Source organism: Hylobates moloch, unplaced genomic scaffold (genome assembly GCF_009828535.3).
Source record: "Hylobates moloch isolate HMO894 unplaced genomic scaffold, HMol_V3 SCAFFOLD_33, whole genome shotgun sequence".
NCBI lineage: Eukaryota > Metazoa > Chordata > Mammalia > Primates > Hylobatidae > Hylobates > Hylobates moloch.
This window is the reverse complement of record NW_026652308.1, coordinates 429403-447895: the sequence shown is the minus strand read 5'-3', so window position 1 is coordinate 447895 and position 18493 is coordinate 429403. Positions and strand designations below refer to the sequence as shown.

The window sequence follows — 18493 nt, the reverse complement described above, 5'->3', positions numbered from 1 at the left end:
CTGGGTGTGGTGGCGTGCGCCTGTAATCCGAGCTACTTGGGAGGCTGAAGCGGAAGAATCTCTTGAACCCAGGAGGCAGAGGTTGCAGTGAGCCAAGATCATGACACTGCACTCCAGCCTGGATGACAGAGCGAGAATCTGTCTCAAAAAAAAAAAAAAAAAAAAAAAAAAAAAAAGTACCTGAAGTAATTTTATATATTCATCTGCAACCTTTCCTTCAATATAATTGAGATTTATATAGATTTCATTTACAAGAATTTAGCTTATACAGATTCCTAAATCAAAGGGTATGCTGTTAATAAAAGTTGCTACATGATACTCTAGAAGAGTTCTGCCAATTTACAGTCTTAACCTCTTGATGACATTTCTGTGCATTTTACGGATAAAGGAGTAGAAGCCCAAAAATAGCACTGATGAAACTGAAGTTACAATTGGGTACATTTAGAGATGGAAATGGGAATAATGTGTGAGTAAGCTGCTAATCAGATAGGTTTGTCTTCATGATGTTTTAGGATTTTATTTTACCTTTTTAAAAATAAACTGAGACCATCATATTTACCCATTGTAATAACATAGGTAAGAAATCCAAATTGCACGGTAGGATTGCACAAATGACAATGACTCCTTGTAACTCTTTTTTAAAAGCCTAAAAGTGGTGATGCCAAATCTTCGAGTAAATCAAAGCGATCTCAGGGTCCTGTCCATATTACAGCAGGAAGTGAACCTGTCCCCATTGGAGAGGATGAGGATGATGATCTGGACCAGGAGACATTCAGCATAGTAAGTCTTGAAATCGGGGGATGCCAGTGTCTGCAGCCACGGTGCTTGCTGTGGCTCTGCCTTTTATAGGTCCAGAAGGAGCTTCAGTTGAGCTAAGCAATAGTACATTACTTTGGAAACACATTGCTTACAATATTGGAAGACCATGTGCTCTTCAGCAGGCTGGCAGGAAGAGATTTTGTCTTTTATTGAGGGGAAGTTTAAGGAGTGGATTTCATGTCTTGTGCTCCTAGTTAAGAGAGGCTCTAAGGGCCCTTAGAGGCATTTGGGAAAGAGAAGTGTTCACTGAGCAAATGTTTATTGAATGTTTTCTGTGTTCCAGCCCCCAGAGTTACCATGTTGAATAGATAACTGTTTCTATCATTGTAAACTGTACATTTGAGTAGGGGAGTTAGGTAACTACACAAATCATGTTGGTGTTCTTCTGACAGGGCGCTGGAGGAGAGAGAGTGCATACTGTGGAGATCCTGGGAGAAGGGAATTTGACCTAGTCAGGGGATGCCAGGAGGGCTTGTGTAAGGAAGTGATGCTTGAGTTGGGTTCTGAAGGAAGAATAAAAGGTAACAGGAGAAGAGGGGAGGCCAAGGCGATGGGGAGCGAGTGCATGGACCAGGTCTTGCACGGGATTGGATACAGGCCAGTGTGTCCTCAAGGCCCCTTTGCCCCTGGCTGGAGCTGTAGGTATAGATTTCACTGTGCCACCATCCCTTCCCCACCTCTCTGTGGCTTCTTCTCCCCATACTTCCACAAATCTGTTAATCAAACAGCTCATTCAGGCTGAAAGAAAAAGTGGTTTTCTTCCACATTTGAAAATACTTCCATCCTGTGGCAGCAAAGGACCCTGTTGACCCTGTCCTGTAACCTCTCTTTGACTTCTTTCTCTGAGTTTTCTAAAACCTATACACGTATGTATATAGATACTGTTTTCTTTGCACTTATCTCTGTTTTCTTAAGTCACTTTTTTGCCTGTGAGCTCTCTGAGGACAAGTATTACGTTTTATATACAGTTCATTTAGATGCTAGAAGTATATCAGTAAATGAGTAAATTGAATAAATGAATAAACTAATTACATAGCCAGCTAACCAGTCTGTTTCCTAGTCTTTCTTATCCGAGTGTTTATAAGAGAAAATGATATCTAATGTTCTATGGTACCATGACATTTAAAAAATGCTCTTACAAATGACTCATTTAATCTTGTTTTTGTATTATGAAATCTTTAAAAGATGCAAAGAAATTTCAGGGATATAATAGTAATTGATAAATATACCATGAAGTTTTGTCAAATCTGAATTTTTTTTAAGACTCAAAATATAAAGCTGAATCCCTTGGTGTTCCTCCCTCTCAACCTATGCTTTTTATGTCTCTCTCTTTTTTTTTTTTTTGAGACAGAGTCTTGCTCTGTCGCCCAGGCTGGAGTGTAGTAGCGCAGTCTTGGCTCACTGTAACCTCTGCCTCCCGGGTTCAAGCAATTCTCCTGCCTCAGCCTCCTGAGTAGCTGGGGTTACAGATGCGCTCCACCACACCCGGCTAACTTTTGTATTTTTAGTAGATACGGGGTTTCACCATGTAGGTCAGGCTGGTCTCGAACTCCTGACCTCATGATCCGCCCCCCCTCAGCCTCCTAAAATGCTGGCATTACAGGCGTGAGCCACTGCACCTGGCCTTTTCTCTCTCTCTTACCTCCCAGACGTAACCATGATTCTGAATTCAATTTTTATACTTAACGTGTGGTTCTAGAGTTTTGCTACTTAAGTCTGTAAAGATGATAATAGCTCACATTAATAGCCAGTTACTGTTTATGTGCTTTATATATTATTTTTTCCACAACAATCCTGTGAGGTAGTTTATTGTTTCCATTTTACATATTTAAAAATCAGGTGAAGAGAGTTAAGTGATTTGCCCTTATGTCACACAGCTAAGACATGGAACACAGTTTTGACCCAGGCAGTTTGGCATGAGAGGTTGGGTCCATAACCATTGTGCTACATAGCCTCCTACATATAAACAACATAGAGGATTGATTTCCATGTCTTAAAACTGTAATTGGCACACTTGTGTATCCTGTGACTTGCTTTTCCTCTCATAGCAGTCACATTTTTTGAGATTTATCTATGTTAATAATTGTGGCTCTCATTTAAGTTTCATGTTATTCTACGATTTATTCTTCCACAGTTTATTCTTTCTCATATTGGTGGACATCAGGATTTTTCCAAATGTTTGCTACTACAAATAGGCTACAGTGAAATTGTTGCCCATATTTTCTTGCACTGCACAAGTGAGAGCTTCTCTAGGGTGTATGGCTTGAGCAAAAATGGTGGGTCATTCATTAGGTGGACACATCTGCCACTTTATTAGATACTCGAGTTACCCTTGAAAGCAGTTGCAGAGATTGCATTAATTATAGCAATGAATTCAAGTTCCGATTGCTTACCAGCCTTAGAAACAGATGTTAATTTCTGACTCAGTTAACAGTTGTTAAGTTTTGCTAATCTGAGGGCTATGAAATACTGACTGAAGGTCGTTGGACATTTATTTTCATATTTTAGTGCTCATTCACGTTCCTTGTGAATTGCAGTTATTCAAAATTGACATATTTGGAATAATTTATCTTTCTTACCTTTTCTGTAGGAATCCTTTTTACATTCTTAATACTAATCTTTTATTTTTTATAGTCATTACAGGTGTCTTTTAGTTTTTGGTATATTTTTTATTTTATGTCCTTTTAAAAAATTGAAGTATAACACAGAAAAATCCACAGATAAGTGTGTAGCTGTGGAAATGACCAAAAAGTGATGGGAGTTTGTAGAGTTTTCATTATTTGAAAATTTCATGACCACGGGTCTTACTTAGTTCATTGTGCCAGATACTCAGTGGCTGACAACCATGTCCCTACACCATTCTGTGAAATTTTCTTGAATTATACGGTGGTAATTTTCTCTAAGTTCCCAGTTTTACCTTTATGGAATTTCTTGTGTTTGGATACTAAATTCTGGATATTGGTTCCTAATTTTATCTTTTTAAGTTGTTCATTTCTGCTTTTTACTCTGCTTTCTGGGAGATTCCTTCAACTTTGTTTCACATTACTTATTTCCAAGATCATTTTCCTCCACCACTCTCGAATATCTTTATACTTCTCTTTGCTTTCCATTGTTATACACTTTGCTTTGATGGCTTTGCTGATCCTCGGTTGTCAGCTCATATTTAAGAGTGGAGGACTAAACATCTGATAGGAAGTTTGAGCATGTGGGTGGTGGGGCTTGATCTCCTTTGAAAGTTTTCACTATAGGATGATCTAGCAGAAACTTGGCGACGGATAGTCAGGATCATTTGGTTTTTCCTCTGGGGCAGTCACATTTTGTGAAGAATGCCCCAGTTCCCTGACTCTCCAGAGCGTGAAGGCCTGGCTCCGTCCATTCTGGAATCTGAGAGGCAGAAGACTTGGGTGTGGCTCACCCTGTATGACTGTGCTCATGTGCTCACATAATCCTGTTTTCAGTGTGGTGGGCTCAGCCCTCATCCGTGCCTATGCAGTCCAGCTCAGAGGTTCTTTTATCGTTTTCTGGAGAATAAATCTTTATATTTGTTGCTGGGTGGAGTTAGAGATCTGGGTATCTTGTGAATCTGGATACGTGTTACTTCTTAAGCAGTTTTTAAACCACTCCCCATTTTAGCCCTCATCCTTCCTTGTGAAGACACCTCGCCTTTGGGGGAATTTTGCCCTGTAAGTCAGGTTAGTTGTCGGTTCTCTTCACTCCTGGCTTTGAATTTCATTTTCTCAGGTCTGTTTTGTCATTTCCCATGCTGCCAATATTTTGTTGCCGTTATCCTCTCTCTTGTTTTCTCTTGTCTTTGTGGGCTTGTCTCTTTTAAGGACAATCCTTTTACCATTGTTTTAGTGGGATTGGGGAGGTAGAGAAAAGATTCTTGTGTTCTGTTCACCATCTTATCTGGAAGCCTTTCTCTTGCTTTCTTTCAAGCCTGAAGGATTTGTAAATATTTTATCCCATATTTTTAGACAGTTTGTGGTGGGAGAATTTCAGGTTAGGTCTGTAATACTGCTCCTCATTAGATCTTCAAAATGGGCTTGTGAGGCATGCCATGCCTCTCTTGCAGATGAGGAAGCAGTATTTAGAGAGGTTAAGTAAGGCGTGAAGGGTTATCACGTAACTCTAAGCGATGGTGCTGGCACTACACTTCAGGGTTTTCTGACTTGAATACTTACACTTACTTCACTGCACTAGCTTTACCCACTCTTCCTCTAGCAATTATATGGCATAGGGGTGGGCTGTGTTTTCATTGAGAGCACAGTAAGCAAAGGACAAGACTTATTTTCTGTAGATTGTTTATGTCTTTACTCTGTTGTTCTGTTGCAGTGTAAGGAGAGGATGAGGCCCGTGAAAAAGGCACTGAAACAGCTCGACAAACCTGACAAGGGGCTCAACGTGCAAGAACAGCTGGAACACACCCGGAACTGCCTACTGAAAATTGGAGACCGGATAGCCGAGTGCCTTAAAGCCTACTCAGATCAGGAGCACATCAAACTCTGGAGGAGGTAACTACTTTGGCCTCATCTGCCCAGTTTGATTTGACTGAGTGTGGGAGTGGATTCTGTTTTCTTTTAATAAAAGGTGTCATAGCCACCTACGAAACCTTTTTCCCAACAAAACTCATCTATTGGCAATATACCTGCAGGCTTTAACCTCCTTTCCATGAAATAGGCTATTCCACTGAAACGAGTCTTTTGAAGGGGTAGGACGATGTCATTAATTTATTTTATGAGAGAAAGATAGTGTTACTTGATTTACTGGTCTATTCTCAGAAATAAATTTCCTTTAAGCCTACAAGGGGCAGAAGTCATCTGGTCTTAACTGCTTTACCCATCTCAGGTTGATATCCAGATATTCAGATATTACTGTATCTAATACAACTAATTGGTTGGTTCTGTACCAACACATGGGGAAACAAAGGTTAAAACCACAAGAACTATGAGTTCTCTATTCTCATATCCTTTTTTAATAATTAAAGTAGTAATTTGGATTAAAGCAGTTAATCTAGAACTTCAATGTTTAAGGCATCATGGTTTATAAATGTTCCTTTATATAGCCACTTAAAAGATTTCAATAGTTTTAGGGAAACAGGTGGTATTTGGTGACATGGATAAGCTCTTTAGTGGTGATTTCTGGGATTTTGGTGCACTCATCACCCGAGCAGTGCACACTGCACCCAATGTGTCGTCTTTTATCCCTCAGCCCCCTTCCCCCCAGAGTCCATTTTATCATTTTTATGCCTTTGCATCCAGTGTTTGGTTTTCCATTCCTGAGTTATTTCACTTAGAATAATGGTCTCCAACTCCATTGAGATTGCTGCAAATGCCATTATTTTATTCCTTTTTATGGCTGAGTAGTATTCCATGGTATGTATATACCACATTTTCTTTATACACTTGTTGGTTGATGGGCATTTAGGCTGGTTCCATATTTTCGCAATTGCAGATTATGCTGCTATAAACATGTGAATGCAAGTGCCTTTTTCATATAATGACTTCTTTTCCCCTGGGTAGATACCCAGTAGTGGGATTGCTGGATATATATCCACTATTCACTTTGGATATTTTAAGAAAACATGACTGGAAATTTTTTTTTTTTTTTTTTTAAATGAGACGGAATCTGACTCTATCACTCTATTGCCCAGGCTGAAGTGCAGTGGCACAATCTTGGCACTGCAGCCTCCACCTCCCGGGTTCAAGAGATTCTCCTGCTTCAGCCTCCTAAGTAGCTGGGATTACAGGTGCCTGCCACCACACCTGGCTAATTTTTGTATTTTTAGTAGAGATGGGGTTTCATCATGTTGACCAGGCTGGTCTCGAGCTCCTGACCTTAGGTGATCTGCCCGCCTCGACCTCCTGAAGTGCTGGTATTACAGGCATGAGCCATTGCTCCCACCCATGGCTGGAAATTCTAAAAGGCAGTTGTAACATTAAATCTCTTTCCATTAATCACAGTTACTTCGTTTTTATTTTATTTTAGACTCAGAGGGTACATGTGCTTGTTTGTACATAACCACAGTTACTTTGAACTTGTATAGTTCATGGATATTGTGATTATCTTTGTATAATATGTCCAATCTCAGAGGACTAGTTTTTGAGTGAAAAATGGATTTAAGAAAACTTGTGCATGATGGTGTCCACAGCATGCTTCACACCTATAAAGAAAAGATTTAATTTTCAAAATGGTACTTCTTTTTTTCCCCCTAACACTGTTACCAACTTCTTTGTTTACCTAGCGGCGTCTGGCCTTTTTTTTTTTTTCCTTTTTAAATTTAACACTGATTAGAAGATAGCAAAAGGTCCTCCCAGTGAACAGACCCATCTTTAAATGTGCCAGGCACTGTGATCTTGGCTAGCAGTAGTTTACAAGGTCCTCGTCATTTACAAGTCAAAAAAGTAGTACAAGGTAAGCCCTCGGAGAAACTGTTCATCATGAGGCAGCAAATGCAAGACCAGATAGACTGGAAGTGTTGAGAAGGAAGTGCGTGAAGAGTAGTCGGGAAGGAAGGTCTTCTGAGAGGCAGGCAAGTGCACTTGAACTGAGTGTACATGACCTGTGTTGAATTGCTGAGATGAACAGAGTTCTCAGGCTTCAGCAAAGGCTTGAAAGTGGGACAGGGAGGGGACTGGGTGGTGTTCAGGATTTAAAGACAGTTTGCTAAAAAGACTGAAGCTCTTTATAGGAGGCTTTAGACAGGAAGGTAAATGGCTCTTCACCTGATGCAGCAGGCTTACTAGTTAGGGAGCCTGTACAGGTGTCCTGTCAGCAGCAAGCCATGGTGAAACTAACTACCTATTAGGAAGTTTGAGAAGATATGAGACTCCTTTATCTAGCTCACTCTGACTACCTGTGCTTACTCTTTTTAAACACCTCTTTCATCATATCATTCCCCTGTTGTGCAGTAACACCATGCTAGGGTGAACATAATGGAATTGGAGGGAAAAAGTCACTGAGAGTTTTAAGGAAGAAATGAAAGGTTGTGGTGGCGACAACTGGGAGGAAGGAGGGGCAGCAACACAGAGATGACCAACTGAATGGAAGCCACAACCTGGGAAATGGTGGTGCTGATGGATTTGTGGTAGAGTCCAGAAACTGAAGGAAAACTTAAAGGACTGGAGTCTGGGGTGTCATTGATATAAATTTAGAGGAGTTTTAGGTATTGATAGAGCCCTAGTCTCTAAATCCCTCTGTCAGACGCTTTTGGCAGAACCATATAAAGGTGTACAGTAAGTCCTCAGATAACGTCGTTTCCTTCAGCTTTGTTTCATTATAACATTGATGAGAAAAAAAAATTGATTTTGTTTCACTTAAAGTTGCAATTTCCAAGAACCTGCTGACAACATTAAGTTAGGACTTACTGTATTATTGACACAAATACCTGAAATAATATTTCTGTAACTTAATTTCTATGCTTAGGGAGTATACCACAGCACAATTTAATAGCTTGCCATCCATGAAGATAATAAAAAATTGCTTTTCTAATTCTATAATTCACCAGAACTGTTCATTTTTCTTTTTAGGAACCTATGGATTTTTGTTTCCAAGTTTACAGAATTTGATGCTCGAAAACTGCATAAGTTATACAAGATGGCTCATAAGAAAAGGTCTCAAGAAGAGGAGGTAAAGTACAAATTCAATCCTAATTCATACAAACAAATAGCAATTCCACAGAAAAATCTCTTAATTTTTGTTTTTCCATGGGGAGATGATCACAGAATCATGGGTTATTGCTGGTGCTAATAGTCAAACAGTAAGACCAGACGGGTGAAATAGCCAATGTATTGGAGCCTAACATTGTTGAAATTCTGACAAAGAGTGTTTACCGTGTGTTTTTATGTCCTAAAATCATTTGTTCACCAGGTTTTTTCTTCCATGTGCATTTTTCTTCTGTACATGTCGGTAGCTTATAAATGTGGCTCCTAGGAAGTAATAGGGTGGTGGGAAGAAAATACTTTTTCTCTTCTTTCCTGGACCATCTACTTGGTCTCCTTCCAGCTTTTGTATGGAAGGGGTCCTGCTACTCACTTGTGAGAGGTGCTCAGAAGTTGCCTCTCTTTGGAATAGGGGGATGGGTGCAGAAGTGACATGGAAGAGGCTGCAGAGGCAGTGCTCCTTGTGTGAGTGTGCCCATTTGCAGATCTGCTGACTTGCCAAATGGGCTGTACCCAAGTTGGACATTTGGTTCAATCTGTGAGCATTAAATACCACCTCCACTAAGGTGTTAGCTCCATGAAGGCAGAGATTTTATGTCTCTCATCTACTGCTATGTTTTCAGCACATAGAATGGAATAAAATGGTGTGGGGGACAGGGAGGCACTCAGGAGTATTTGTTATGCTGTGCCCAGTGCTGTGTTGGCCTGTGAAGCAGCACCCTCAAGTAGTTTATAATTTAATTTTACATGGAAGAATATGTTATAGCAGTAACATACAGGAATCATATACTAATAAGCATTATAAAAAGTCTATAAAAGGATAGTCAGGAAAGGCCCCAGGAGGGAATGAAATAGTTAGGAAAGGCCCTTTAGAAAGGAGTGAAAATTAGGAAGAAGGTCTGAAGTTGGACACATAATAATGAAAGACTTCATTCATTTAGGGATCAGAAATGAGTATAAGTTGAATAACAAAAATGGTGGTATCCTACTAGTGGGAGTATACATTGTCACAACCTTTCTGGAGGAGAATTCAGCACGATTTATTAAAAGACTAAAGCATGCAGTTTTGCTTCCAGGAATTTAGTTTTGAGAAGGAGATAGAGATTTAAACATGTTTATAATGGAAATGACTTGGAAGCCCAACAGTAAGAAATACATTCAATGTGGCTAGGCGCGGTGGCTTGTGCCTGTAATCCCAGCACTTTGGGGGGCTGAGGCGGGTGGATCACTTGAGGCTGAGAGTTCGAGACCAGCCTGGCCAATGTGATGAAGCCTCATCTCTACATAAACTACAAATATTAGCTGGGTGTGGTGGCACATGCCTGTAGCCCCAGCCCCTCAGGAGGCTGAGGTGGGAGGATCACATGAGACCAGGAGATGGAGGTTGCAGTGAGCTGAGATTGCATCACTGAATGCCTGCCTGGGTGACAGAGTGAGACTCTGTTTAAAAAAAAAAACAACAAACAAAAAAAACACATTCAGTAGTTTATGATATATCCATATTGGAGAGTACTAATCAATTATTAAACATAATATTGTAGAAATAAGTATTTACATGGAAAGATTTTCACAATACATTAAGTGAAAAATGAATACCAAATATTTTTGTTTAAAATACAAATACAAAAAAAAGCTTAGAAAAATATGTGCCAAATTATTAACAGTAATTCCCTTGCTGGTTAGGATTTGGGTCACTTTGTTGTTTTTATTATGTGATTTTTTTTATATCAAACATTTGACTGTGTGATAAGGAGTAATGTCACTCCAACATTCAGATATTTAGCTTGATGACTTTGGCATAGGAGTTAGTTCCCACTGGACAGTCCCGCAGGGTTGTTTGTTGTGGTTAGCCTTGGAAAGTCGGTAGTCTTGGTTTTACACGGTCCAGGATGATCCTCTGAGAGTGCCGCCAGCCTGGGCGCCCACGCCATACCCTGTACAGTGACATCTAGCAGTCTATGCATGTGTTCTTGCAGGTACTTAGCAGTAATGGTCAAACTCAGCATAAATTCCACTGAGTTCCCCCAGCAAATAGCCTAACAGTGGAATTTATGAGCCTTTTTTTTTGTTAGGAGGTAGTAAACGGCAGTTCAAAAGTTAAGGACAAGAAGGAGCTGTTTAGAGGTGATAACCTTTATTCTTCTCTGGGGAATTAAGCCTGGGATCTTGAGCTTCTTTGGTTTCCTTTTACTCTTCAGGAGCAAAAGAAGAAAGATGACATGCCTGGGGGTAAGAAACCATTTCGTCCAGAGGCCTCAGGCTCCAGCCGGGATTCTCTGATCTCTCAGTCCCATACCTCACACAACCTTCACCCTCAGAAGCCTCATTTGCCTGCCTCCCATGGCCCACAGATGCATGGACACCCAAGAGATAACTACAGTCACCCCAACAAGAGACACTTCAGTAATGCAGGTAGGTCATTAAGTGGAGTTTTTAAAAGAGGTGCCAAAAAATAAAAAATTCACACAACCGTTTCATTTTCCAAAGACACTGGCTAGACTTCTGTGCTTTATTCTCTTCTAATGCTTTATTGTCCTCTCTTTTCTTAATGAGAGAAAGCATGAAATAAAGATCCCCCAATTTTTTTTTTTGTTTGAGACTGAGTCTTGCTCTGTCACCCATGCTGGAGTGCAGTGGCACGATCTCGGCCCACTGCAACCTCCACCTCCTGGGTTCAGGCGATTCTCGTCCCTCAGCTTCCCGAGTAGCTGGGATTACAGATGTGCACCACCACGCTCGGCTAATTTTTAAATTTTTAGTAGAGACAGGGTTTTGCCATGTTGGCCAGGCTGGTCTCAAACTCCCGGTGCCATGTGATCTGCCCACCTCAGCCTCCCAAAATGCTGGGATTACAGATGTGAACCACTGTGTCTGGCCCCCAGGACTATTATTTCAACTTCAGATTAAGAAGAACCCAGCTAACATGAACAAACGAAAAAGACTGAGGGAGAAGTTTACATTCTGTATGACATTTAAATGGTTAAAACTGCTAATCTTGAAAGAACTCTTGTAAATTGAGAACAAAACAATAATAACTGAATAGAAAAATGGGCAATCAACAGAGTGAAGAGACAGTTTCTGTAAGGTGAGAAAATATTACCAACCATACATCTGATAAGGGGATAATACCCAAACTGTGTAAGGAACTCAGCTCCTTATGTAGCAAGAAGGCAAATGCCTGATTAAAAAGTGGGTAAGGGACCTGAAGAGACATTTCTCAAAAGAAGACGTACAAACGGCCAACAGGTATATGAAAAAATGCTCAGCATGACTAATCATCAGGGAAATGCAAATTAAAACTACGATGAGATATCATTTCACACTTGTTAGGATGGCCGTCACCAAAAAGTCAAAAGATAAGGGTTGCCAAGGATGTGGAGAGAAGGGAACCCAGCACATTGTTGGTGGGAATGTCAATTAGTGCAGCCATTATGGAAAACAATGTAGAGATGCCTCAAAAAAATCACAAATAGAACTACCATATTTTGCAGCAGTCCCACTACTGGGTATATATTCAACGAAAATGAAATTAGTTATGTTGAAGAAATGCCTGCACTTACATATTCATTGCAGCATTATTTACGATAGCCAAGATACAGAATCATCCTAAGTGCCCATCAGCAGATGAGTGGATAAAGAAAATGTATATATACACAATCGAATAGTATTCAGCTTTAAAAAGAAGGAAATCCTCTCGTTTGCACCAACATGGTTGAATCTGGAGGACATTTACGTTAAGTGAAATAAGTGAGGCACAGAAAGAGAAAAACTGCATATTCTCATTTATATTTGGAATCTGAAAATGTCAAACTTATAGAAGCAGGGAGTAGAACAGGGTCGGAGAGCAGGGGAGAATTGGGAAGATATTAACAACGGAGATAAAATTTCAGTTAGATATGAGGAATACGTTGAGAAATCTGTTGTACAGCATGGTGACTGTAGTTAATAACAATGTATTATATTTTTGAGAATTGCTAAGAGATTTTAAGTGTTCTTGCCACAAAACATAAGTGCGTGAGGTAGTGCATATGTTAATTAGGCCGATTCAGCCATTCCATAATGTATATGTATTTTAAAACATTGCGTTGTGATCAATAAATATATACAATTTTTAATTGTCAATTAAAAAAATTTTACAGCCTGGGCAACATAGACTCAGTCTCTACAAAAGTGTGAAAATTAGCTGGACATAGTGGCGTAGTAGTCCCAGCTACTTGGGAGGCTGAGGTGGGAGAATTTCTTAGGCCTGGGAGGTGGAGGTTGCAGTGAGCCAGGACTGCACCACTGCACTGCAGTCTGGGCAATAGAGTAACACCGTGTATGGAAAGAGTGTAAATAAAAAAAAAAAAAATTGCAGTTTTGAAACAAAACTCAAAGGAATCCAGATTGAATTAAAATTTTGGAAATTTGATTAGAAAAAAATAAACTCTGTAGAGCTTATCCATTGTTCTAAAACAAAATGAGCAAAAGTTATGAATTAGACAGTTCATGTAAAAGAGAAAATTCAAATGGCCAATATGACAAGATGACCAACCTTGCTACTAGGGAAATATAAATTAAAGCAACAATAGGTTAACCAATTTTTTTTTACCCATTCAGATCATCAAAAATTAAAAAGGGAAATACACCCGATTGCTAAGAGTGTGAATTGCTATAATCTTTTCAGAAAATAATCTGAAAACCCACTCTGTGGGTTCTCTGTTCCTCCAGCAGTGGTCCCTACCTGCCAAAGACCCAGATCCTTAGCCTCTTGCTGGTGCTCAGGATCACAGATCTCTTCAGTGGTGACAGAAGTCATCTCTTATCTCTTTGAGGTTTTCCACTCTGTGGAATCTTAGTCCTTCTAGTCCTCATTGCTTTGGCTGCTCTTTGATGCCTTTAAACACTTCTTTGTTTTTTGTTTTTTTTTTTTGGGGAGATGGAGTCTCGCTCTGTCACCCAGGCTGGAGTGTAGCGGCACGATCTTGGCTCACTGCAACCTCCACCTCATGGGTTCAAGCGATTCTCCTGCCTCAACCTCCCGAGTAGCTGGGATTACAGGCACACACCACCATGCCGGGCTAATTTTTTTTTTTATTTTTTTTTATTTTTAGTACAGACAGGGTCTCACCATGTTGGCCAAGCTGGTCTTGAACTCCTGACCTCAGGCGATCCATTCGCCTCAGCCTCCCAAAGTGTTGGGATTACAGGCGTGAGCCACTGTGCCTGGCCTAAACACATTCTTTTTAATCTTCCCTTTTCTTATCGTTTTTGGCAGGATGTAATTCTGCTACAAGCTACCCTGCCTGGAAGCATTAAGTTCTATGTTCTGTAATCTTAAAAATCTGCGTTCAAAATTATTTCATCAGCATTTTGTTGAGGGAAAAAAAGCTAATGACTTTGCAGAACGATTGGGAAATGTTTCCCTGTTCTTAGATGTAGTTGCATCAGTTATACTGGCTTTTTTCTAGTATTAGGCTGTTTTTGTGTTTTGCATACAATGTCACTTATTTTATATTCTGAATCCTTTAAAATAACTTCTTTTTTTTTTTTTTTTTTTTTGAGATGGAGTCTTGCTCTGTCGCCCAGGCTGGAGTGCAGTGGCACAATCTCGGCTCACTGCAAGCTCCGCCTCCCGGGTTCACGCCATTCTCCTGCCTCAGCCTCCCGAGTAGCTGGGACTACAGGTGCCCACCACCACGCCCGGCTAATTTTTTGTATTTTTAGTAGAGATGGGGTTTCACTGTGTTAGCCAGGATGGTCTCGATCTCCTGACCTCGTGATCCGCCCACCTCCGCCTCCCAAAGTGCTGGGATTACAAGCGTGAGCCACCGCACCTGGCTAAAATAACTTCTTACTAAATACATTCTTTTATTTAAACCTTGGATTCCTCACCCATCTTTTTAATAGCTCAATACTTTGTAACCTGTGATTTACCTCACAGAGGGTTTAAGAAGAAAGAAAATCTGTTTGATTTACTCTGGAAACAATGAATTAGCTTGAGTTTTAAGCACCTCTACAAAACCACAGACATTGACACCCTGTTAGAAATCTCACTTTCCATTTGATTTGAAGCCATCCTCAACTGATCCTTCGCATGTTTAGAAGGTGTCTCTTTTTGCTGTTATTTGTTAATTCTTAGGGTGAATAGTCAAAAGTTTTTTACTTTATGGTGCTTTCATCTGATCTACCCAGGTCAGCAGTGAATTTAAGCCACTGGTTGACTGTACATCATATTAATGCTATCAGTTTCTAAGCTCGGCACTTCCTTAATGGTGTTATTCTCCAGCTCTGTAGCAAAAAGCTGGAAGGCCAGCAAAATGAGTAGAGTCACTTATTTGGTGGCATGTCTTTGATCTTAACATAATTATAGACAGAAGATGGATTTTTCCATGAGGTCATAGGTTCCTTTTGGTTAGTCCTCTGTATGAGTTTCCTAGGGCCGTATATAACAAAGTATCACAGACTAGGTGGCTTAAAACATCAGACATTTATTTTCTCACATTTCTGGAGACCAGGAAGTCTGATATCAAGGTGTCAGCAGGGTTGGTTCCTTCTGGAGGCTCTGAGGGAAAATCTGTTCCATGCCTCTCTTCTGCCTTCTGGTGGCTGCCAGCAGTTCTTGGCGTTCTTGACTCGTAGGTGCATCACGCCGATTTCTGCCTCCATCTTTGCATAGCCTTCTCCTATGTAGAGCCTGTCATAGCTCCCTCTGCCTTTATTTTGAAAGGATGCCTGTCCTGGAATTTATAGCCCAACCTAAATTCAGGATGATCTCATCTAGAGATTTTTAACTTAATTACATCTGCAAAGACCTAGGTAAAATCACACTTACAGGCTCTGGGTGGACATGATATTTTGGTAGCCACAGTTTAACTCTCCATCCCTGGACTTCTGTGTCTTCACTACATTTTCTGATTCAAGTGAGTATGATTCATTTCCTTAGGAGAAAAGGAAGGCTACAGAAGTTAAAAGGATTGTAGTTTGGCCTTAATCCGTAAGAGACAGAGCACTGATCCAAGCTCAAAGTTAGAGAAATTACTTTTTTATAGGAGGATGTCCATTTTTGTGTGTGTGCAGAATAGGGAAGAATAATAGAATCGGTGAGTGTAGTCTGGAGAGATTTTCAGAGACCAGGCACAGCAGGTACCAGCAGGTGAAATAAACGTTAAGATGTGTAACCGGAGGATATTACCTTGTAGCTGTGAAACTCAGTGGTATCACTTTCTGAATTAGTTTGGTTTTGGTGTTAAGAGTCTGCCACAGATTGGAAGGTTAAACAGGTATGGAGAGTGAAAAGCGGTAGTTCTTAAGATTTCAGAAGGAGAGGAGTAGTAAATTTTGCCTTAAAATTTTGTTGGAAAGAATGTTTAGGAGTCATTGGCCAGGTGCGGTGGCTCACGCCTGTAATCCCAGCACTTTGGGAGGCCGAGGCGGGCGGATCACGAGGTCAGGAGATCGAGACCATCCTGGCTAACACGGTGAAACCCCGTCTCTACTAAAAATACAAAAAATTAGCCGGGCGAGGTGGCGGGCGCCTGCAGTCCCAGCTACTTGGGAGGCTGAGGCAGGAGAATGGCGTGAACCCGGGGGGCGGAGCCTGCAGTGAGCCGAGATCGCGCCACTGCACTCCAACCTGGGCGACAGCGAGACTCTGTCTCAAAAAAAAAAAAAAGAATGTTTAGGAGTCATTACTGATATGTTAGCCAGCAACAACAAGACCAAGAAGAAAGAAATTTAATGTCTGTTTGTAACATGTGTCAGGCTTTCAGTTTGAACTTCAGCAAAGTAGTGCTTACTTCAGCAGCATACCTACAAAAATTGGAACAATACAGAGAAGATTGGTGTGGAAGAAAACAAAAATAAAAAATAAGGCTGGGCGTGGTGGCTCGCAGCTGTAATCCCAGCACCTTGGGAAGCTGAGGTCGGCGGATCACCTGAGGTCAGGAGTTCGAGACCAGCCTAGCCAACATGGTGAAACCCTGTCTCTACTAAAAATTCAAAAATTGGGCAGGCATGGTGGCGGGTGCCTGTAGTCCCAGCTACTTGGGAGGCTGGGGCATGAGAATTGTTTGACCCAAGAGGTGGAGATTGCAGTGATCTAAGATCATGCCACTGCACTCTAGCCTGGGCAACAGAGCAAAACTCCATCTCCAAAAAAAAAAATTGTAGTGAAAGTGAAATTCATCCATTTCTTGCAGTCATCAGATCATTCTTTCTTTTCCTACAGATCGAGGAGACTGGCAGAGGGAAAGAAAGTTCAACTATGGTGGTGGCAACAACAATCCACCATGGGGAAGCGACAGGCACCATCAGTATGAGCAGCACTGGTACAAGGACCACCATTATGGGGACCGGCGACATATGGATGCCCACCGTTCCGGAAGCTATCGACCCAACAACATGTCCAGAAAGAGGCCTTATGACCAGTACAGCAGTGACCGAGACCACCGGGGACACAGAGATTATTATGACAGGTATGCAAAAAGGCTGTGAGACACCAGGTGCCGACCTTTGCCAGGAGTTGTTTCTAGGGAGAAAGTGACGTATACATGAATGTATTTATCTATCAAATTACTGAAGATCTCATCATGTGTCAGCCACAGGGAATCCCATGTCTTGGTTAGATTTTATGTTTTATTTTCTGGGTCATAGGGAGCACATTTCACCTGTGCAGGAAAAGAGTTTTCTGCCGTCTTTTGAGGAAATGTAGTGAAGTAGTCGCCATAAAATATTAGAGTCAGCAACCAAATTTATTAAGCTCTGTGTGAGGCTATCAGCCACACTAGGTGTCAGGGATCCCAAGATGGGTACCAGCCCACAGTCCTTACCTGCCACGAGCCCATAATTGAAGAGTCGAAGCCTTTCGAAGCTGCACCCTCTTTACTTCAGTACAATGCCACCAGTAGTACCATGAGCCAAAGCTTTACATTGTGAGAGTAGCAAGTCCAGGGAGAGCTAAAGAAGTTTTATCTGTATTTCCTAATTTCAAATCTTGGATAATTTAACCTCATAGCAGCTTTGGTTTTCCCTGGGCTGGTGATGTGCGTCCTTTGCACTGTACCTTGAATTTAAAGTGGAAAATTTCATATACATGTCTCAAAGTCCTGCTTTGTTTTTGGAAGATCTGGTAACAGCAGGCTGCATTAGCAGAGAGCTGTAGCTGAGTAGTTGTCACCTCCTTAGGAGTCTGCCCCTCACTCCCACCCTTCTCTCTATTGTCTGGACGCAGTGAGCACTTGCCTGCATTCTTCTAGTAGGTCTATATTTCTATTTGGTGTCAGTTTTCTTTTGCCTGAAGGACTTTTTCTGCTGGTGATAAACTCTTTCAGTGTTTGTATGTATGCCTGAAAAAGTATCTTGCCTTCATTTTTGAAAGCAGTTTTTGCTGAGTATATACATTTTTAGCTTTACAGTTTCTTTCAGTGCTTTAGAGATGTACCTCTGCTATTTACTTGCATTGTTTTGTGATGAAAAATCTGTCATCCTTTGTTCCTCTTTACATAATGTTCCTTTTTAAAAAAATCACTGATTATGATGTGCCTTGGTGTATTTTTCCTTGGTTTCTTGTGCTTGGAAATGTTTGAACTTCTTGGATCTGTGGGTTTATTGTTTCCATAAAATTTGGAAATTTTTACAATCTTCTTCAAATATTTTTTTCTGACCCTCCACTCTCTCTTCTTCTTTGGAGATTCTCATTACACCTATATTAGCTTGCTTGAAGTTGTCTCACAGCTCACTTGTATTCTGTTGACTTTTAAAAAATTATGCTTTCTGTTTCATTGTGGATAGTTTCTATTGCTACCTCTTCAAGTTCACTAATACTTTCCTTTTCAAAGTCAAGACTGCTATGAGGCCCATCCAGTGTACTTTGCATTTTATACATTGTAGTTCTAAAAGTTCGGAAAGTTGTATTTGGGTCTTTTTATATATGTTCTGTGTCTAACCTTTTAAAACCTGGAAAACAGATATAACTTGGTTTTGATGTCCTTGTCTGCGAATCTTATCACTTGGGTCAGTTTCAGTTGATACCT

At 40.7% G+C, this 18493-nt stretch overlaps 1 protein-coding gene across 4 annotated transcripts in view; it reads left to right on the top strand.

The window, feature by feature from the left end:
* Positions 1 to 18493, top strand: part of LOC116463326 (chromodomain-helicase-DNA-binding protein 2) — a 146675-nt gene that overhangs the window by 121951 nt on the left and 6231 nt on the right. For all 4 annotated transcript variants that reach the window (XM_058434586.1, XM_058434587.1, XM_058434585.1 and 1 more), the window contains 5 exons: positions 646 to 780; positions 5155 to 5333; positions 8349 to 8448; positions 10679 to 10892; positions 16690 to 16936. In XM_058434586.1, the coding sequence (XP_058290569.1) occupies positions 646 to 780; positions 5155 to 5333; positions 8349 to 8448; positions 10679 to 10892; positions 16690 to 16936 (875 nt within the window). The remainder of the gene's footprint in view (positions 1 to 645; positions 781 to 5154; positions 5334 to 8348; positions 8449 to 10678; positions 10893 to 16689; positions 16937 to 18493) is intronic.